This window comes from Micromesistius poutassou, assembly GCF_964030765.1.
Source record: "Micromesistius poutassou genome assembly, chromosome: 9".
Classification (NCBI taxonomy): Eukaryota; Metazoa; Chordata; class Actinopteri; order Gadiformes; family Gadidae; genus Micromesistius; species Micromesistius poutassou.
In genome coordinates, this window is record NC_140279.1 from 7,231,824 (window position 1) to 7,255,602 (window position 23,779).

At 41.5% G+C, this 23,779-nt stretch overlaps 1 protein-coding gene across 2 annotated transcripts in view; it reads right to left on the minus strand.

Moving 5' to 3' along the window:
• Positions 1 to 18,014: 18,014 nt before the first annotated feature.
• Positions 18,015 to 23,779, minus strand: part of LOC311353025 (cadherin-2-like) — a 54,741-nt gene continuing 48,976 nt past the window's right edge. For both annotated transcript variants that reach the window (XM_084472862.1, XM_084472861.1), the window contains exons 15-16: positions 21,394 to 21,555; positions 18,015 to 18,338 (exon numbers count right to left, since the gene is read on the minus strand). In XM_084472862.1, the coding sequence (XP_084328988.1) occupies positions 18,129 to 18,338; positions 21,394 to 21,555 (372 nt within the window). In that variant the 3' untranslated portion in view covers positions 18,015 to 18,128. The remainder of the gene's footprint in view (positions 18,339 to 21,393; positions 21,556 to 23,779) is intronic.

Below are 23,779 nucleotides of genomic sequence, written 5' to 3' on the forward strand. Positions count from 1 at the left end.
TGGGTGAGCAAATGATCTGCTCCATCAGGGACAATTTGCCCCCAAAATATTCTTGTTGTTGCACTTCAACGTTAAATAGTATATACTTTAATTTAGATATCATTCTCTGATGGTACAAGAAGTATGTATTGTTATCCAACCACATACCATTACTTCATGTACCCTTTAGAGATTGAAATCAAAGAACAATACCAATAATCAATTCCTTATACAAATTAATAATATATTATCAACAAATCAACAAATATTGAGGTTAACGACATGAAGTGCATAGCTACACAAATCTACATATAAAAAAAGAAAGGCATTACTCTGATAACAATAGCTATATTTAGCATATAGCATACAATATCCAAGAGGGAACATAATGGCAATTATTACTTGAGGGTCCATTTTCTGAAGAAAGTAACTGTGGTTGCCTTTGGGTCGGTTTGTCATCTTTACTTGGTGAGGTGTGTGTGTGTGGGCATCACTGTACAAAGCACTGTACATAGCACTGTATGGAGCACTTAACAGAGCACGGGAACATGCTATCAGGGTAATGTACGCTTGGTAATGTACGCTTGCACGCTACCGTACTTACATTCACATACTGTGAGGAGTTTTGATGTGCATACCAACATGATAAAGCTACCCTGCTAGCGTGTTTCTAGGTTTTGTGTTTCTAGATTCTGGGGGATTTCTAGGGTGTTGCTAGGAACCATTAGCATGCTGACGTGTGCCACTGTGACTGCACTGCACAGCAAGCAATAGCCTACAGATGACCGCTGTCCTATGGTTTTCTTGAACAGCTGACCTCTGACACCTATCGGATCAATGTATTCTAATGAGGAAATGTGCTGAGTCTGCTAAGCTGTTTTTTTTAGCAGGTTAAAGATTTAAGCAACATTTACCAAGTTAAGGCAACACCCTATATTACAACGATCACATGATAAGCAGCAGCGAGTTGACCCAGCAGCACCATTAGGGTTCTCAGGACATCCCTGAACCCCTCCCATAATACACTATGTGTAAATACAGCCAATCAACATTGTCAACATTTGCAGTTATGTTGACATAGTGAATGCAGTATAATATATTACACAGATACAGAAAAAGACTTTTGGCTTTGGGCTTCTCATTCATGAGGTATTCTCTCTCACTCAGCAGAACGCAAAACTGACAGAGGGTGGCATTTTGAGAAATGTCTTTGTGTGTTAAAGGTGTTATCGTATGAAGTTTGGCTGTGTTGCAGAAAAAACGTAAAGCTCTTCCAACTTTTGCAATGGACTCATTGTTGCAGTGTAGACTCCTGAACGCATTTTCGTCATTGAAATATATGGATGCTGTCAGGTTTTTACGGCTGCATCAAAAAGCTCAAGTGATGCAGCCTTGCACGAGTGCAACCAAATTACACAAGGGGTAAAGGGAGTGGGTGAATGAAATCTCTCACCAGACACCTTAGTGTCATTTGATGCACCTCATTTGTGTTTAGGCATGGACCTTCCATGTCTAAACACAAATCAGTAGACTGACCCACTTCAAAAATCAGCAGTGAATGTCCATGTCATTTTCTTTGCGCTACATTGCATAACCCGTAACATCATTTTAGTTGATAACATTTAAGCACAATACTCCTTCCTATTCCAGTTATCCCATGGGATTGAATTACCGTATAAATGAATAAATTTCCCATGTGTAATTAGGCTGAGACATGCTCTGCAAAACAATGAGAGATGTCCATAACCACCATTTCATCTTTCATAGTTAAAGAAGACATGTGTTAAAGAAGTTAAAGAAGACATAGTTAAAAAGAAGACAGTTAAACAAGACAGTGTGCGAGGAATATGACTTTAATACATACTGTATGTCCCCCTAGACCATCCAGGTGTACAAGTTTGCGTTTTACAATGGTGCTCAGTCTGGGCAGCAATTGATTTCCACATATGGGTGCGGCCTATTCTGTTAAAAAAAAACTCCATCCAATAAGATTAAAACTGACTATGCTCTTGCTCTCCTTAGTCTTGCGAAATCAGAAGGAGGTAAAGCAAAAACGTCTTCTCCTCCGATCAGGTATCTGTTCATCATCATCTGTTTTTTTTATTGCTCCGTTGAGTTCTATACTTTCATCGGGTGCACCATTGTTTTGTAATTTCTTCGGCAGACTGCAGGACTCCTTGCTATGATTATGAATTAACTGAAGCTCTCTCTGCTTTGACCTGTCATTTCAATATCTTGGGAAAGGCTTTCAGCAAGCTCAAGGTCAGACTAATCTTTTGTACTCACAAGATCAGGATGGTCTCACGAGGCTAGCGTAATTGAACCCCTAAACTCGGCAGTGTTAATGCCAGGCTGTATCAGGTTGTATCAAGATATTTTAAAGCGTAAATAGTCATGATAAGAAGAGGAGGGTACAAAGGTAGGTTAGGATTCGGGAAACTGTATTTATTTTTCTAATTTATACAATAATTTTGACTCCCTTACCTTTTCTTGAATTAAGTGACATAGCTGAAGTAAACACACACATTTCTCTGAAATGATCTGTGTGGAAAACATTTAATTTATTTTACTTTTTATTTAGCTCACAACTAATTAACAACAACTAACATTTCAGCCTTTCCTTACAGAATACAAAAAATAATAATATGCATATAAATAGCTTTTCATTATGTTGGCTTTGATGAAATGCCCTGCACTCTAACACAGATAATCCAACATGCATTGACTGGCTCATTTGCATAATAGTATCGGTAGCTCACGCAAATTGGTAATACCCAAACCGAGATTGGTTTTCCCAACCACAAGCCTTACATAAAATACAATGGTTTAAATTCTTAAAATCAAAGATCAATTGTCATAAAAAGCCAAAAGGGATATAATTGCATATTGACTGAACCAAAAGAGAGAGAGAGACATTTCAATGTACTGAGTGTCCTATACATGTGTGTACAGACACTCAGACAGACAAAGAGTCAGGCAAAGGTCAGTGCATGGATTCAGTAGAGACTGTGTTCCACGAAGCGTGACCTTTCCAAGCACTCTGCGGATAGAATGAAAAGGCGCTGAAATACCCAGAGTGCAATAGCGCCTCTTAGGAGAAATGTCAGTCATTTGAGATTAACGTGGTGAGAGGTTACAGGGCAGGTTGTGCCTCAGAAGACATGAAGACAGATAGAGGGACAAATACTGTGATTCATAGGGGAGGCCAACATGAAAGAGAACATACAGGGATCAAAATCAATCAAAGGCACTGTAGAAAAGTTTTAAGTGCTATTATTTCAGTGTCATTTGTTAGAAATGGCCAAGCCATCCATCAAATATTAGAGAGTGAAAAGCGCTGTTTTGAGGTGACATATGAGCCAATTTCAATTTTAGACTATTCTTGGCTCATTCTGACCAATTAGGGCATATATTCCTAATTGGTTCGGAGAATCCATCTTGCCTGTCTATCACAGGTGAGTGAAATGGAAAACTTCTCAATGTGTCCACAAGGTAATGAAGGACGAGGTCATCATAAAATAGACAAATGCCAGCGACATTAAATCACAAGTTAAAATGTTAAATGTTTCAAAACTTAAAACACTTTGTACTTACAATATAGCTGTTCTTTCCTAATTCAAAAGTAGAAAACAAATTCTGGATCCAGCTCAGTCTTCCCGCCCTGTCTATCTCTGTCCCCCTCACGCGTCTGTCACTCCATTAGTGCTTCTGAAGCTGTTTGCCATGGGGCCCTCGTAAAACTTTCAGCCTCTCACTCTGCTTTCCACCGTTCCACCCCATTTTCTCCCTCTTTTCTATGCTCTTCCCACATGAAACCAGCCCGGGCGTCGTCGTCATGGCAACGGGAACAACTAGCCATGAGCCTCCACTGAGTGTACCAGATAAGCCTGTTTAGATAGAACAGCCCATCCCCTCTTCTCCTTGGGTTTCGCCACTGCTCGTCTTCTCCTTATATTGGCTCCAACATTCAACCGTGCTCTGTGCCCACACTGTTCTTTCTTCTGTCTTCCTCTGATCCCTCTCCCCATTCTGACTCATTTTCTGTGGCACTTTTTTTCATTTGATTACCTCCTCAGCTCCTTTGACCTTTACTTGTCTCTGTCACCTCACCTATGTTTCCACCAGCCCCAGACCCCCCGTTCCTCTGGGCCTGAGTGAAAGGGACAAGCCCTGAGACTTCCCATAACAACCTCAGGCGGTCCAGTGTCCCCCCTCGCTCCGCCGTGTATCCCTCTCTCCTCCTCCACTCAGATCATTTCAGAAACCTGAGAGAGGTTGGAGACTGCCTGGCCAACACCCCCTGTCCTTAAAGGTGCCATGACATGCCACCAGGTATGGTGTGATTAGCCGTTACAAGCTGTTTTGGAAATCAGCCCCTTAACACATCACAGGTGTGCGTGTCCACCTAGATGTGTGACGGATAGATGAGTAACGTTTGCTACAGTCCACTGGGTAGGCTGATAGACTGATCTATCCAGCACACATCTAGGTGAACACGCCCACTTTCTGCCCCTTATGATGTCATAAGGGGCAGATTTCCAAAACGGCTTGTAACGGCTAATCACACCACAACTGGTGGCATGTCATGGCACCTTTAAGACATGGGGTGCCACAGATGGATATATGAGAGACATATCTACATTTCATTAATACACAGGATCAGATGTTATAATCCCTTGTGCCAAAATCCAAGGAAAACACACATTCAGAGGCCCCTGTCCAAACCAACCTTACAAGCACGCTGGCTACCAAACTACCAACCAAAGGTGAAAAGAAAAGAAAAATAAATAAATAAATACAATACAATATACCTATCCTATCCTATGGCTATCACAGCCTAAAAACAGCAATGCCACCTTCAACAGACCCAGGCTCCGTTTAAGTGCAAGCTCCAGGTAGTGACAATGCCCCCTGACCAATCCAACCTTATAAGCACATTGGCTACTAAGCTACCAACCAAAGGTGAAAAACACACGGCAACTAGCCCAACTAACAGCAGTAAATACAGCAGTATGCAGTAAGCAGAATATCATTGGGGTTATCAAGTGGGCACCCTCTTTCACAGATGTTTCGTTAAGTTAGGCCCACGACACCTCCTGAAGGCTTAACAATGAAACCAGCGTCCTGGATTCACCCCCCTCAATGCTGCCACCACATTGCCACATTTAATGCATCTAAACACTCTTTCCTGCATCGTACCCCTAGCCCTACCACTAACCCTGACCAAACAAACACGTTAGCACAATAGCACACGTTAGCACATCTAGCTTACCTTAGCTTGGTAACCCCAGGAAGTATGTTTTCTTCTTAACCACAGCCATTCACTTGCTCGTTCTGCTGCCACGGACATGCTACTAACCGCCTGCCTCAGACTTCGTCCACAAATACCCAGTTCAGTCAGCAAGCTAATATATTATATAATATAATATATATATATAATATAATTATAGATCTAGCCATGAACCCCCGTGCACCGACTTCAATAGGTCTTAGTCGTGTAGACCAGCCTCGCTGTGCTGCCTCTCCAGCCATCTCAGCATACTTCGCTTTCTTAAGCTCATTGGCTACTTCAACTCTGTCTTCCCAAGGAACTGTAAGCTCAATAAAATAAACAATCTTCTCTGAGTCTGACCACAATAGCATATCTGGTCTTAGCCGAGTGCTAACGATGTGTGGAGGCACAACAACCTGCTGAATAAGGTCCGCCTTCAATTATATATATATATATATATATATATATATATATATATATATATAGATAGATATATATATATCTATATATATATAGATATATATATATATATATATATGGTGGGGCATAAGAGCAAAGAAAATGAACAAAAAGACGGAATTAAGGAAGAGGGAAGGAAGAAAAGGAAGAAATTAAGAAGGGATTTTTGCTGTTGCACAAACAACAACAAACAACAATCTGTTCAGAATCAGAGCTCTGTCTCTGAACCACATGGACTTCTGAGAGACACTACGTGATGGACTTAAATCCCCAAGAACAAAACTTACAGGCATGAGTGCATGGGAAGCATTCAAAAACGTGCCATTGGAAAAGCTGCCATGGTCACAAACTGATAATGAAATTTATTATCCACTAATAACCCATCTACGTTATAACCTAATTTGGTATTTTAGGGTCAGCTGCTGCCTTCAGTCCACTGTGCTCCTAGAATCCTAGAATGCCTTTCAGCATTAATCTCACACAAACACACACATATGCAATGCATGCCCACACAACACACCCATGAGTTTTGTTATAATAGAAATAGAATATATATATATATATATATATATATATATATATATATATATATATATATATAGACCATTTGCAGACATACACATTCAGGCATGCACGCATTCACACACAGACACACACACACACACACACACGTCTGCCCCCCCCCCCCCTCACAGACACACACACACACACACACACACACACACAAACACACACAGACGCGCATGCCCACCCATACCTGCTCTGGGAAGATAAGTGTTGAAACTGAGACCAAGAGTGACTGTGAAGCCTAACGTCTGTTGCAGTGCTTATGTTAAAACAAGAGACTGCTCAGAGCGAAATCGAATTCCTCTGCATCCATCTACCAAAATAACCATAGTTTAATCCATGCAACACTCTCCTTGCTACATGTATGTTCTTTCTCATTATTTTCAACCAGGGCCGGAGTGGGACCCATTTTTAGCGCAGGAGTTTCAGGCCCACTTTTTTCAGGGGTGGAAGAATTTGAATAAATGAACAGCGCAAAACACTTACTATCCCTTTTTTTAATTATATATTGGATCAATGTTTGGCAAGTGAAAAATCCACTTCAAGGATCAGTTTATAAGAAAAAAATTACTTTAACTATCAATTTGGGATATATATATATATTTGGGATCATTTCAATGAATTATGTCAGTTCTATGTGTGGGTTATCTTATATTCAATAATAATAATAATAATAATAATAATACATTTAATTTGTAAAGCACTTTTCATTGTTAAAAAACAATCCCAAGGTGCTAAAATTTAAATAATTTTTTACTGTCCTCTCTACCTGTCCCCTCAGTCCTGTCCTCTTCATGTCTATCGGGTTCACCAGCAGCATCAGACAGGCTGGACTGCTGCTCTGAGGCTACCAAATATTTTATATTTTATATAATTGACTATCTATCACGTTTGTTCTGTCTTTTATGTTACATGAAATATGTTGTCCAGTTTGCCTCTTCAGTGTCGGACTGGCTTATCTCTTCCGATGCTACAAAGTATAGAAGGGGTTTCTGTATTGATTGGGCTAACTTACAAGGATCATGCTGGAGTTCACATGTTGATTTTCACAAATGATATTTGTGATACGTCATATGGCTTAACAAAATAAACTAGACTAATTATGAATTGGTTTAAGCTTGTATGCTCAGGTTGGCATTGCAAACATAGCACAAATAGCTGAATGATGTATGTTGCAAATTAATCATTAGATCCACCTCTCTCTACCAGCTGCTACTTGTGTCTCTCCTCTAAACAGGTTGTTTATTTTGGCACATTTGGCGGCATCTTCCTCCAGTGCCCTTCTTTTTAAAATCTGGCCTCCTGGCTTTTTCCAGCCCTCTACAATCAACGACAATTGTCGCTTCTGTTCTCTATTTCTCTTCTGTCCACTGAAGAAAAGATGCAACATGGACCAAACCAACTGAAATAACTGTAGGCCTATCGTAGGCCTTGTATACATTGTATAATCCATATTATATATACTGCGATGCTGGGGCTGAAATATCAGATGAATGAAGAACGTCTACTTTAGGAGAAGATAAAATAATGGTCAAAGTATTTTTTTTTCCAACCAAAGCGGCCCAAAATACATTTGAAATCATTTATCCATATTGCAGCATCAATTAGACATGGGTCTATGTTTTGGGTCATCATTCATCCATTACTTATCATTACACGTTCCATGACATTACAAAATAAGCTTAAAGTAATTTATTGAAATGTTACCCATGCCAAGGCCAGTTGGACAAAATAAAGATTTTCCTTTTGTTGCACATTTCTGCATTGTACAATTCTGGCAGGAACAAATACAATGCGAGCATTCTTTGCATTCTCTAACACTGTCATCAAGTTGTTTGTGTTGGCTGTTTGTTGTGCGTGCGTCTGAGGGGACCGGGATTAGTTTGCTGTGGTGTGGGGAGAGAGAAAAGGTTAGAGCTCCGTCTTTGTCTCATAATATGAATAAATTAATCCAAGTGAATTAATTTTTTCATTCATTTTTTCAGTATCTCACCCTCCTCACCTTTTCGTACTCACATCTTCCCGAATCCCCTCACCCCTCTGCCTCTGTTTCTGCTTCTCAAATGTATTTATTTTTTATGTTTTAATGTGATAATTTATTGATAGTTGGTCTTGTTTGCATTTTGACATTTTATATCATGGAAAGTGTCTTTGAGTATTTAGAAAAGAGCAATATAAATACAATGTATAGTTATTAGTACTACTAATGAATATACAAACTAGAAAATCAAACTAGATTTTTGTTTTATTGTGAAAATCGAACTCGATTTTTGTTTTAATGTAAGACAAATTCATAAGGGATGCCAAGCCAGCCTACTATTTCTTATTGACAGCACACCAAAGGAGACTTAATACTAAGTGCTATTTTTAGGTGAACTATTAGATCATTTTGGAAAAACTTGAATCCAAGAGACCTTCAGTACAAACCATTTTTACTTAGGTAGTATGTAGACATGTGGAGGTGCCACTTCCGCCAATCCTGGCCTCTTTAATGCTGTAATTGTTTCATTGTGGTCTAATTCCTTTTTCAGTTGTCCACTTTGGTAAATATAATCTGCTGCACTCCCTGCCAGCTCCGTTACTGCACTCCCAGCTCCACTACTGCACTCCCAGCCAGCTACTGCACTCCCAGCCAGCTAATGCACTCCCAGCCAGCTACTGCACTCCCAGCCAGCTCCACTACTGCACGCCGAGTCCCAGCCAGCTCAACTACTGCACTCTGAGCCAACTCCACTACTGCACTCCAAGCCAACTCCACTACTGCAATCGAAGCCAACTCCACTACTGCAATCCAAGCCAAGTCAAGGTTGGTGGATGTTTATTATGAATCCCATCTCAACGTTCTCTCTTCATCCTCCATGAGCTATGACACACACAACACACTCTCTCTCTCTCTCTCTGCAGAAATAATATGCTCTGAATGGTTCATTCAAGGGTATCTACAATTAGTGTCATAGTGTGCTCAACCCCCCTGGCCTCTCGTGGGTCCTGCAGCAAAGCAACCTGTCAGCCAGCTTCATTAGACTGGAGAATAGGAATGTGTTCACACACACACACACACACACACACACACACACACCGATACATAATGTATGCAAGCACCCATATAGTAAGTTAAAATATGTCAGGGGTTCAGTTCAGCAGAGATGATGTTCCCGCTACGCTAGACTGGCTATTAGCTGCAGCTGCCATTGAATGGATGAGTGAAGGAAAGAGAGAGAGAGTGAAAGAGAATGAGAATGGGAGACTCCACATGTCTCCCGAAAAATAAAAGCTGTGTGTCTGTCACTGTCCTACTTTGTCACTGTTGTGATAAAAGTGTTTTCATTTGCCTCGAAGCACCCAAGGATGAGTTGCCAAAGGTAGTGGTGTGTTTTGTGGGATAAGGGATTACCCCATGAGGACTTCCCAACATAGTCTTCTCTTAGTAGCACTTATAGTGTTTGTGTATTTTATTTATGAATTTATTTATGAATCAATGAATGTGTTAATTTGCAGTTTGCCCCCTGGGGAGTTGAGGGACTAACAGTGCAGTCTTTGGGCCAAGCATTCTGCGAGATGCTATTGTGTTGAGTCAAGGGTCTTGAACTGTCAAGTTTCCATGACCATTTCTTTGTATTTACAATCACCCTTGGCTTTTCCATATTGTCAATTTACACACATTTTGGGAAAAAAAAATGCATAAACTATTTTCACAAATAAGGGTGTGGTTACGGATGCAGGGCTCATTTATTGATAGGCCTACTTGATTGTGTGTATTCATCTTTTTTTCAAATTCATATTTGAAGGTTATTTTCATAAGCAACTTTGGAAATAAAGAACAATAGTACAAATTGTAAATTCTAAGCACTTTTACATGTATCACACATCTGAATATCACCATGAAGAGGCTGCTGTAGCTTACCTTTTCAACAATTGCCACGATGGTTTATTTTTATAAATTGTGTGATAGCAGAGATATGCTTTTCTAAATTGTTTTAAAGTAAACCCAACTTGTTTGGAAGCCGTCTACAGTATTAGACACACTCTTTACTCAATTCACCTTTGATGCCTTTGAGACCTTCAAGAAAGATAAAACATAATGAAATTCAGGCCTGGTGAGCCAAGAACGTTTTTAAATAATAGGATGTAATTTGGTGAAATGTCAGGATTCCTCTTTACAATTGAGAGACAAAACTCCCACAACCATGCTTTGATATGTCTGTGTGCACACATTGGTGCACGTGACTCACTTTTCTTTGTTGAGTGAGTGAAGGAGTTGCAGTGGAGTGGTCTTCAATTGCTAATTGTTCAGATACATGGATTGTTCCTACTGCCCATGGATCTTTGTGAGTCACACTTACAAGGACTTCCCTCCACTGAGGACTGACAATGTGTCTTTCTTTTACTCAGAAATTGAGTTTGTGCTAGTTTAATTGCTTTTGAGTTTCCCATGAATAAGTGCATGTAAGCTATGCTGCGTTTGGCAGCTAACATGATGAGTTCAGAGGGTTGGAATCTCTGTACGGGGGTGAGGGGATCTTTAGGACTCCAACAGGGCATTGACATTTAAGTTATGTAGGGGTATAGAGAGCATAAGTCAAGCCCCATCACTGTCCCCTAAGGAACCTTCTAAAAATATGTATGGTAGTCAACAGAGAGAGAAAAATATTTATTTATTCATTTTGAATTGTGCCATGATGATGTCTATGATGTATGTAAATTTAAAATGTAATTTTGCAAGTCAAGAAACTCGCAATTTGTCGTAATTTAGGACTTTGAGAGCAATGATTCTTGCTTGTTATTTTGCTTCCTGGCTGACAAAAGGGCCATGAGTCACTGGATAAAACACCTTTCTCAATTTGAAGTATGTTAAGTCTGTACAGACTGAAGATAGACTCGTTTTTGCAACGAGTCCGTCTTTACAGATATATTCCTGAAACGCATCAAAGGAAAACGGATTGCTTTCGCCCATGTGGACAGGGCTTAAATGTCAACCGCCTGGCTCTGCTGTAAACTGTTTACGATCAGGCAAGTGCCACTCAGATCAGGAAGCTTGTACATCAGAATGCATCATGGGATTTCTGTTTTTGAGGACTCAAGAAAGTTATAGTATAATCTAACTCAAATATATCGCAACCTAGCCTAACAATAACTTTGTTTTGCCACGTCTACATTGCTGTGACAGTTTCAAACAAACAAATGTCAATGAGAAATAATTTCATGATTAATTACTGAACAATGACCAAAACAACATTATTTGGCTACATTATAAATAACATTCCAATGTGCCTATTATTCCCAAATTGAGGCAGTCATTGCAATGTGAATCGACGTAAAAACCCTATTGTCAAATTGTTAGATCTCATGCCTTATTTTGTGCCTCCCGACTAGTGGTGAAAAATTATCTTTCTAAAACGAGTGGAAAATAGTTATTTCTCAATGCGCTTTGTTAATGCCATATTGAGACTGATATGGTTTTGGAAGTGATTGCAGGCAGCGTGATTAGACAATGTTAATATTACTTAATCACATTGACAGGCCTGTTTCTGCTGCTAATGATATTCAAAAGGGTTTTGAATGGGAAGTCCTTGATCGCCCACTTCACCCCCTCGCTCTAAGCTGATTAGATCACTAGCAGTATGTTTCAAATGTCATTGCAAAAATGACAAGCTGCTACATTGTCATCTTGTTATATGATTAAACGTTCTTAGTTGTTATTCCTGTTCACTTTCGATTGAAACTTGCTCCACATGCTGCCTGCTTTGCGGCACACAACACTGTTTGTTAAAGGCCAATTATAAAATGCTGTTTTTATTCATCATTGAAGTTGACTGTGATTAAGAGGCAGTGTGACTTTGAAAAATTAGAAAGTTTTTTTTTATGTTAAGTTTTAGGTTGCAGCTTTCACAATGTACAGTAAATCCCCTTCTGAAAGCTTCATTCAATCGCATCCACTAAATAATTATTTTTCTTCTGTAGAATATCTCCGCAATGAAAGGGGAAAATGTGTTCATAGGCCAAAGTAACCGCCAGTGATATGCCAATGTTCAAGAAAAGGTCTTAAAGAGGTACTTAGTCTTGTGAGACCATTTTCTTTTAAGTTTCTGTTTCACATTAAGTATCTGTGTGGCCTTGGCTGGTCAGCAATGGATTTCAACATAAGGGCACAGCCGTTGTTGTGGATTTTGGTCCAGGAAAGGCCGCCGAGACAGGATCGCTTTTAACTCACTTTATTTGGTTAAGGTTATTGGTCTATTGTCTATCGTCTATGAAACAAAAGGAGAGGAATGGTAAATAACACGCGCGGAGCGTCTCAGAGCTTAGCATGCAGGATACGCTGCTGAGAGATTCTGTTTTCCAAAGGCGGAGTCTGAGTTTATGTATCCCAGGTGTTCTTCTTTGGGTTTTCTCACTTCCTGTGTGTGTCCGTTGCTGCCCCTAGTGTAAATGTTTTATAACTTTGTCATGTGTTCAGTGCTGCCCTCAGGCGATTAGGAGGGGAAATTACCTCTAAACTATGCTTGGTGCTACTGGATATGGCTATGTGAGAGTATTACAGTAAAAATGTATCGCTAGGGAATATTACAATTAAAAAATGTCACACCGTCCACTGTTAAAAATACTCCTGCCAATCTGATTTAATAACAACTTGACTCTCTTGCTCTCTTCAGTCTCAAATCCAGTTGAAAGTAAAACAAAATCATCTTAGTAGTAGTAGAGTAGACTTCCGTGCATATTTTTGATCTGCTCTGTAGCGAAACATTCCTTCAGCGCCACCATTGCTTGTTCCTTTTCATCTTGAACTGACACTCCCGTTCCCTAGTGCCGATTGTTTCCTATAATTTTCTAACTTTTGGGAGAGTTCAGTTGTGTAGTCAGTGACAGAACTTTCACTTCAGCTATTTGTTTTCTCAAATACCGGATCAAAAATATGTGATGGCAAACTGAACAAACGTTGCTCAAAATGCATAGGAGGGGAGGGTAGTGTGTGATGTGTGTGCGTAGTAAGTGGGTGTGGTTGAGGGAGTGAGAGGAATCAAGTAGCAGAGAGTGAGCAGAGGAAAACATTAGCAGGGAAGTTGTCAATCTGGCAATGTGTGCAGGCTATATGTAATACTGGCAACTGTATAAGTCGATCTGGGATAAAAAATGGTTTGGCAGTCCTGGTGAAGGGCCTAGGCTACAGACCATAGTACTTGTTGGGAACAGACTTCCGGCTACCTTTCTAAGTCAATCTTTTTAGATCATTGACCTGCATTCACAGTCACTAGTTGTATCCTTTCAAAATCAAGCTAACTAGATAGGTAGCCTGGATTCTCCAAAGTTGCCTTCCCCAGCTTTAAGGCTGCTTAAGGTAAGATTTGAGAGTAGTACAGAACAGAGAGGAGCAGAAGAAAGTTTGAAGATAAACAACCCAAAACAAAAACCTCCCTCTCTGCTCCCTGTCTCCCAGCTTTTCTCCAGCATTAATTATTTAAGCACTTATATTATTTAAGAACTTATATTCAGTACTTATATGCAATACTTATATCAAGTATTGCATTTACGCACTTGGGGTGGAGCTATAATAAGTAACACTGTGTCTGTGAATATGATGGACAAGCAATTCATGTAAATTAATTTATTCCATGCCTTATTAGACCACACAATATTAAAGCTAACATTAGTAGCTCATTGGACCACATACGTTTAGTGCTAACGGCTGCTTCTACACATGAGTGGTCAACACAACACCACATGAAGTTATATGGGTCTGAGATAAGTCCGACCCTATATGTGTGACTTCTTTACCATTCTGTCCATACCGATAAAGATTGAAGGTTGACCTGGGTGAAACAAACCCTTTAGGCGTGGCTTATTTACCATTCCGCCCATAACAATATAGACTTAGAATTTGTACCATAATTTGGCAGATGCTTTATAAACCAAATCATTCATTCAGCTTCATTAAAAGTCCCACTAAATGGACAATTCCCCACACACTGAAGGAGTGGCTCTTATGCCCGCAAATGAAGCCCAACAAGCTCTCGTTGGCTGGAAGGCAGCTGGCCCGAGAATAATTGATGCTACATTCGACAACAAGAAGATGAAAATCATACATACTATGCATCACCAATAGACAAGGAGGAAGAGGTGAAAGTATTTCTACAACTTACTACAAAAGGTTATTTACAAACAGAAAGAAAAGGAGGTAACACTCCTGACGGTAGACCTCAATGCAAAAATTGGACAGCGGTTTTGAGAAAGTCAGGGGAAAACACCAACTGGGCACCAATCTCTGCCAATCAATAATGGAAGTTTGGTATCCCCAACAAAACAATCAACAACGCCACCTGGGTCTCCAAGGACCAAAGGACAGAAAACCACCACATTTGTATATAAGAGGAAACTATCAACCATAAAAATGGAACAACACTAACCACACAGGACGACCAACTGGTGAGATGGGAAGAGCATTCTAGGAGCTACTGAACAGACCAACTCTCCAGGACCACCCAAGATCCCTCCAGCAGAAGTAGATCTTCAAATAAACCTGAATAAGCAAGACAAGAGATTAGGAAATCTGTCTCCTGAACAAGGGGGATCCCTGCCAAGGCCATCACGCAAACCAGAATACTTCTGCCGACATGCTGTTCTGCCTATTCAAAAAATCTGGCAAGATGAGAAAAATCCAGAGGGATGGAAATGATCCACAAGGCAGTGGTTCCCAACCATTGACTTAAGCTCTGCCACTAAGTTGTCATCAATACATTTCGTAGACCACCTCATACTCAAAAGATAAAACTTGATAAAGTCCAAGAAGGTGTAAGGCCAGTGGAAATAGATGGGCCAGGCCCATCTCGAGAAAACAATCCAAAGAGTAGATGGGGGTGGATCGGCCATATGCTCCAAAAAACGCTCCTCTAAATATCACAAGACAAAGTCCAAAAAGCAGACCAGAGGGCAGAGGGGCCACAACCTGTAAAGGACTGCATAAAACCGGCTGCGTTGAAGAGAAGTTGTCGATGGCCTGAGCTTCTGTGGATTTAACACAAGCAGGGACTCAATCAATAAAGCTGGGTCGCCTGGGCGAGGGTGTCTGTTGCAATACCTGAAACATCTGAACCCAGGATACAACACTGAAGATATGTCCAGGTGCATCGCAAGATGTATCCTACAAGTAATTTGCTTTGTTTTCTTTATGATTAAACTTGCATTGTTGACTGTGTCAAAGGGAGGAGGTGTTTGTCTGTCCGTCTATAATAAAATTAATTTTCTTTGTTGAGCTCTCATTGGCCTGGCCCGGTTAAGATAACAAACCATTCTGTTATTGTAACTGATACGTTAATCAGTCTGTATGATTGTTTGCAATTAATCATTATATATTGGTATTTTGTACTGCATTGTTTGAGTTTTAAACCTGTATTATCGAAAGTACTTGTCAAAGTGGTTACGAAATGTTTTGGTTTGACATGTTTATTCTGTATATCAAGAATGTAAGCCTTGTGAACTGATGCTTTATTTAATGGGCAAAATGTTTGTCCCAAAGGCCAAGACTATTTCCATTTTATTCAAACAACATAAAAGGTTTCTTGATTTATTTCTGCTCCAGATATCAGACGACGCAGTGGTTGGGTGGAAGTAAGCAATATTACACTTATATACTGTTACACATTTCAGATGCAATGTAATCAAATACAATTCATGCTTGTTAATCTTGTGTAACCCTACTTTTTTCTGGTGAGAAATCTATGAGGTATTGGTAATTGCCGTTTATATTGCATTGTACCCTGGAATATGTTCTCCATCATACAATACACAATATATAGTATCGTGGTCCTTTGGAAATGTTGTAGTGTAATAACGAAAGAGGAAAACATGCAAAAATGTTTTAATTTGTAATCCAACTTATACATACACAAGATAGCATGTCTTTTTCATGGACCATATCCAAGAAAAATAACAAAGTAACATAACATAAAAAAACAATATGTACATTTTCTATAAATTTACAGTGACAAGCCAATCAGGAGATACAGCAAATGCAAAGGCATATCATTAGCAGACCAAATCAGTTTTTGTATTTAAAAATTGTGCAACAAAACACGAACAGGTGACTACCGTACTTGTCAGCTGCATAACTGTTGTGATTACAGTCAAAAGAGCACAAAATAAACAACAATTCTGGGATCACTATTCACATGTTCTCTATAGCTTTGGAAAAGGTCCAGTTGATAAAAAAAAGAATGCACTCTTACATACCACTTTGTGTTCAGCTCAAATCTTTGTTTGCTGAATTGGCTGAATTGACCGTAATTGATTTCTAACACAACACACTCTGCTAACACTCAAATGGGGTGAAACTATCGATTTTCCTGGTTGTAGAAAAAACACTATAGCGAGAATTTGTGTCGCAATACTTTTCGCTTTTTGTCTTTATCTCTTTTACTACCTGTATACATTCAGAAATCCAATTGGGATATTGAAATTGTAATTATTAAAGAATGATATTTGTATTAAGAGATAGTATTGTTACACCTGTAACATCTACTCAGAGTATCAGAGTGGTCTTTTGAAAGTCATGAAGGAAGGACACAGGCATCTGCAGTTTGTCAGAAAGACCTTGTTTGCCCTCGTTTGTGTTTGAGAAATTAAATGGTCAGGCAACAACAGAATGTGGAAGAACTAAACAGGTCTGTGGTCAACGTAGTAATGGGATCAGATGCAAATTAATGGGATGTCTAGCAATTCCCTGTTGTGCAGAAGAGTTGTATTTATTTTTGTCTGGTGCCATTTCCAAAGCTGTCTCTCACACAGGGTTTGTCCTTTGAAGCTTCAATCCAGTGTTTCTCTGTGGAAATGGTTTATACACACAAAAACACACTCTGGCAATGGGATATGACCCAAACATGCCCACAGACACATGCAAAAAACAGTCAAACACGCGCACGCACGCACGCACGCACGCACGCACACGCACACACACACACACACACACACCAAGCAAACAGAAACAGACAGATTCCTGGCAACACATTTTCATTTACAGTCAATTGCCAAAATTGCAAAAGTTCAGGAGCTTCAAAGCATTGAAAACAAAACAACCAACACAATCAAAAAAATGTACAAAAAGGCACATTTTAACCCAGTGCTTCTGTACTGTGAGTTTCAAGTGTAAAATGAGCGTCTTTAGCATGGCTAGGTGCTGTGCACTTGCAATCCTCATCTGCTGTTAACCTTAAGCTCCTCAGGGCCCCCGTGAGCGCTCCTAGCTAGCTGCTTCCAGGAAGCATATCCACTTGCATCACGAGGGTCCCCCGATGCCAGTCATAGCATACACTCACATCCGCCGGATCAGCTTACATGAACGCTAGCATTGGCGTTCGACTGCTCCTCAGTCCCACTGTCATGGAAATGCCGGGCGTGCTAGAAAGTCAGCCGCCGCATCGCGGTCCTTTCGCTCCTCACCATGTTTTCGTTGTTATTCATCAGACGTCCTCGACAGTGCAGTCCCTCTGCATGCTGTCCTCTAGAGAATCCACACAAGTTTCATTCCCGCATCATGTCCTTAATGATCCCTTCCATCAATACCAATCACCACCCCCTGCCCCCCCCCCCCCCCGTCTACCCCCACAGCACCTCTGATCACTACTTTCCCCCGTCCCCCTGTTGTGCAGCACCTCCCCTTCCCTCACTCCCACGTCTGACACCTCCATCGTTCCCACCCATCCCAGTGCCCACCCTTTCCCCTACCCCTCCTCCTCCTCCTCGACTATCCTGATCACACTGGAGTGAATCGGAGGACCGGGGTGGGGGGGGGAAGGGGGAGGTAGGTAGGCAGGTGGGGGCAGGGTAGGAGTGACCGGAGCGGCGACGGAGCGCTGCGAACCTAGTCGTCGCTGCCGCCCCCGTACAGGTCGGCCAGCCTGCGGAAGCGGGGGCCCCAATCCCCCAAGTAGTCGTACTCCTGGTCCCCGCAGCTGGAGGACGAGTGCAGGGAGCTGAGGGAGCCGGCCGCTGAGCCGCTGCCCTCGTAGTCGAACACCAGCAGGGAGTCGTAGGGCGGCGCCGCCGGGTCGTTGTCCGCCGCCTTGAGGCCCTGCAGCACAAGACACGTCAAGTTCCCTCATTAGTATAACCCTGAATCACGTCAAGTTCCCTTGTTAGTGTAGCCCTGAACCACGTCAAGTTCCTTCATTAGTATAGCCTTGAATCACGTCAAGTTCCCTCGTTAGTGTAGTCCTGAATCACGTCAAGTTCCCTCATTAGTATAACCCTGAATCACGTCAAGTTCCCTCATTAGTATAGCCTTGAATCACGTCAAGTTCCCTCGTTAGTGTAGTCCTGAATCACGTCAAGTTCCCTCATTAGTATAACCCTGAATCACGTCAAGTTCCCTCATTAGTATAGCCTTGAATCACGTCAAGTTCCCTCGTTAGTGTAGCCCTGAACCACGTCAAGTTCCCTCATTAGTATAGCCTTGAATCACGTCAAGTTCCCTCGTTAGTGTAGTCCTGAATCATGTCAGGTCCCCTTGTTAGTGTAGCCCTGAATTATGTCAAGTTCCCTCGTTAGCATTGCCTTGAATCACATCAGGTCCTCTTGTTAGCATCGCCTTGAATCACGTCAGGTCCTCTTGTTAACATTGCCTTGAATCACGTCAAGTTCCCTCGTTAGCATTGCCTTGAATCACGTCAAGTTCCCTCGTTAGCATTGCCTTGAATCACGTCAGGTCCTCTTGTTAGCATCGCCTTGAATAATGTCAAGTCTTTTCTCTTTAGCATAGCCCTAAATCACCTTAAGCCCTCTCATGGGCTTGAGGCGATGCTATAGCATAGCCCTAAACCACCTCAAGCCCTCTCATTATCATACCCATACAAGCCAAATATTTGTTTTAGAAATCAAACGTTTGTATTGATGATGAGATGGGGGTGATGGGCAGACCAGTGAGTCTGGCACAGAGACGGCTTCAACATTCGTGAGTCAGCACCTATACGTTACATGCACAATCACAGACTAAGCAGTACGATTCAACATGGAGAATCCCGACATGGGCGACATCAGACCAACTCATAATCAAGAACAACACACAACAACTCACAACAAGTTTCATGACTATCTGTTCTGTATTCTCCTGTATTCCTGAGAGGACGTGCGTGCGAGTGTGTGGTTGCGGTTTTCTCATCTATCTATCAATCCCTAATAGACAGGAAGCTGAACTAACAGCAGGGGGCATGAGAGAGAATATAATGGGGGGGATACCAAGGGAGGAGGGGGAGGAGGAAGGGAGGGGGGAGAAGGAGGGAGCAGGGAGTGGAGGGATGAGGGGCTGGAGGGGGGAGGATTTGGGTCAGGGTGGACAGATGCTGGGTTTATTCCTCTGAGGAGATTCAGCAGATTACCTAGCCTTCTAGTCCACATATAAAGATCTGTGTGCGCATGCAAACACACACACTAATGTACCCATTTTTGTACACATACACTCCCAGCACATAACACAAACACAAACCCTATAGTCATCCTTCCACTTCCAATAAAAAAAAAGAGAGAGAGAGCGAAAGGGAGAGAGGGAGAAAGGGATAGAGAGAGAGAGAAGAGAGAGAGACTTTTGGCTTTTGGAGCAGTGTCGGCTTGTCATGTCTGGCGGATTAAGCTGTCTAGAGCTACTCGCCATGTCTGACAGCTCCTGCCTCATTATTCAGAGTTCTGTTTGGCAGATGTCTTTATCCAGCACAACACACTGTAGATGCACTTTTCTTCACACACACACACACACACACACACACACACACACACACACACACACACACACACACCATGTCTCAAACACAAACACACACACACACTCACAACTTGTCTCACACATACACACACACACACACACACACATGCGCACACTCGCACACACGATAGGAGGGAAGACTTTGATTTTGACAATGATGACAAATTATACTTTGCAAACTTTTAATCATGTATTACCAGTAGGAGTGACTGTCTAAATACCACTGCTAATGAAGTTTACAAATGAAGCCCCAGCTAAACACAATGTGGTGGGGAAGGTGAATGGTGCAAACTACCACTTAGGCTTGATGGCTCTGCATTTATATCTCTGTTGTTTGGTTGAAAATAACTTGGGTATACTGACTGGGTGTACTAATTAGGTGTGATTTTTGGGATTGAAGTTTATTGTTAATGCTATTAATATGAGTATTGTTGTACATACACACTCATATACAAAGTAATAGAGAAAAGGTGGCAACACTATAATAACTATAGTAATTAGTGAGTCCGTAGCTTTCTGTAGCAAAAAAAAGCTACAAAAAGCTGCACTGCCCTACAATCTATATTTTTGTTTTGCAAAATTGTCCTAGTTAATTAACAGATAACTAATGGTCTAGTTACCATTAATTACCATAAGTTAATGCAGTTATAAGCAATATAATATAGCATTAACATCAGGATTATGGTTATGGTCAGTGCTAGGGTGTGAGTTAACCCTAACCCTATTAAAAATGTAATTATGAATACCATAGCAAATCACGCCTGGAACACGCACACGCTAGGTGTGAATGTGGCGAACAAGTTCCTGCAATGTCTGCATCATCCCCTTAGGGGGGATAATCAGCGCAATCAGGAATGACAATGAATTTAACTGCAAAACCCTGAGATCTCTCTCAGGGAAACAGCCCCAAAGTCTCTGGGATTATTTCAACACAGTGGATTTACCTCCAATGAATTAACGAGACTGTGACTACATCTGAAGATGGCTAATCCAGCTCATTAGCAGGCCTAATTAAGACTTCTATTAGGTCTGTCCGTCTGCCACCCCACTCTGCCCTGCTTAGCCTCATTATAAACCTCTTGTGTCTGAAGACTCTCTTTGGTGCTTGTCCTTATCCTTCTACTAGCCAAACATCCTTCTATATGTTATTATTATCATGCAGTCAGCCTATCATGCTATCTGTTCAAAAGGCGGTCAATGGAGGGATTTGAGGGAGCTGCCGCTTTTTGTGGGCGGACCAAAAAGTAGATCTTCTACTGAGTGCGTTGTGTGTTTGTTTGTTTGTTCTGCTTTACTTCCTTCCCTCCTTTCCTTCTTTCTTTTCAAAAACAACAAATAGTCTCTAAAGACTTGTTAATGAGCCTAATCGCACCTCGTGAATGAAGTCTCCGATGTCCCCCGGGTGGGGAGCGGCGGAGCGCACGGGGTACTGGTGGTCGTGGTGCAGGGGCCTCTCGTCCAGGCGCCGGATGCCCACCTTCACGCACTCGGCCTCCAGCGCGTCGGGCTGCTGCAGCTGACTCAGGTCATAGTCCTGCAGGGCGGTATACAGCACACACACCACGCACGCACACACGCACGCACGCACGCACGCACGCACGCACGCACGCACGCACGCACGCACGCACGTACACACACACACACACACACACACACACACACACACACAAACACATAGTTAGAGAAAAACAATGTTCTACTTCCTATTGCTAAAACCCATCCACCGATTCCAGGCAAAAATTCTGTATTATCAGATAATATGATAAAATATCATGTAAACAAAATGATTGGGAATGTTTTGAGGGATGTAAATGTTTGCTGCTGTATCAGGTATGATTAGATGGGGGTTAAGTTTACTGTGGGACGTAGGCAGGAATTTGAGAAGGAAGCCATATTTTTTATGATGGACTTAACCACGGAATCTATTCATGGCAGTGCATGTAACACATGGTTATAATCATGGAGGGAGGGAGTTTCAATTCATGATGGACAAGGAGCATTGCAGATTAAAAAAAACTGTCGACGAGCAATCAAAACTTGTATAGAATACTATACCGGTTTCTATACCGTGAATATAAAAAAGTGAGGACAGATATCTTTCAGATTGGTCTTGGTGGAAAGACTGGACATTGGACAATATTTCACACTACTACTAGATCATTGATATTGATATTCACGTTTTCTTTCCTTATATCAAGGACATCGTCTGGCATTCTGGGAAAAAAATTGTCCAATGTGTGAACAGGATAAATATAAAATGAATATGCTCTCAATGAGCTATTGAGATTAGGAAGCAAAAAAGGGGGAAAACGTCAAACTGAATTCCTCATCACGGATATAATTGGGTGTGTCGCCGTCCGTCTTAAACAACCCAAATATATACTAAGTCGCTTAAACGAATCATTTGATTTAACGGAAGGCTATAAAATACAACTAAAGAGGCAATAAAAGTGTGAGTGTTGTTGTGTCATCAACGCAAGACGGGCCATGCGTTAAAGACACACCTTCAAGCAGAGAGCCCGGTAATGGAAATTGCAAATTCCATTACGCGCTGCGCCGAGTCTGACCGTGCCGAGCTGGGCCAGTATAGTGGAAAAAAGGCCATTGTACCCCTGCATATGGCTGGACCTCTAGCAAGCTAGACGCACATAGACTTTGGTCACTCTAACTGGGTCTTCATTCATTCAGACAGCTGGTGTCTGGAGCAGCCAGACCTACGCTCCGGTCCCTTCTCCTCTACGCCCCCCCGACCACCCGACTGGGAGTGTTTCATTCAGGATTTTGTTTGGGTTATTTGGTTTGAAATGTGTCTGTAATGGTGGGTGGGCGTGAAACACAGGTACTTTGCCAAAAAATGTTTGTTCTCTCCTTTGCTCTCACTCTTGCTCTTTTCATGATAAATAAATAAACACAAGCAGATGAGAGGGAATTGCTCCAAGAGACAGATAGACACACAGACAGATAGAATAGTATAGATTATAAGAGATTGAAAATGTGTTTTGACTTTATATTTCACCGACACATAAAAAGCCCAACAGTACCATACCCCTGCATTCCACCTCAGTAAACCAGTGATCTGTACTCTTTCTCTGAGCCAGGGATGCACTGCCATTTGAGTAGTTGAGAGCTGGATGTGGCGCTGCATTAGCTCAGGAGGTAGAGCGGGTTGGCTGGTAACCGCAAGGTTGCTGGTTCAATCCCTGGCTCCTCCTAGCTGAGTGTTGTGGTGTCCCTGAGCAAGACGCCTCACCCTAATTGCTCCTGATGAGCTGGCTGTCGCCCTGTGTGGTTGACTCTGCCGTCGGTGTGTGAATGTGTGCATGAATGGGTGAATGTCAGTCAACACTGTAAAGCGCTTTGGATAAAGGCACTATATAAATGAGGACCATTTATGTGGCAACTTACAGCACTTTTCCCCTACTTCCTGATTATAATATAGTACTTTTACTTAACCTACGTTTTGCAAACTATGCATGTTTCTATTATTATCATCCATGAATATGTGAAAATGTTTGCCTATTTTTTGCCTTCTAGAGAATGGGACAGTAGAGACTGATGCAATATTGCAAGATAAATACACACTGACACAAAAGAAGCAATATGAATAGAGAAGAAAGAAAGGAAGAGATATGGGCACATGTGTATGTGTCTGAGTATATGTGTGTGTATGTATATGTGTGTGTGTGTGTGTGTGTGTGTGTGTGTGTGTGTGTGCATTAGGGGTGTAACGATACACTAAAGTCACGGTTCGGTACGTA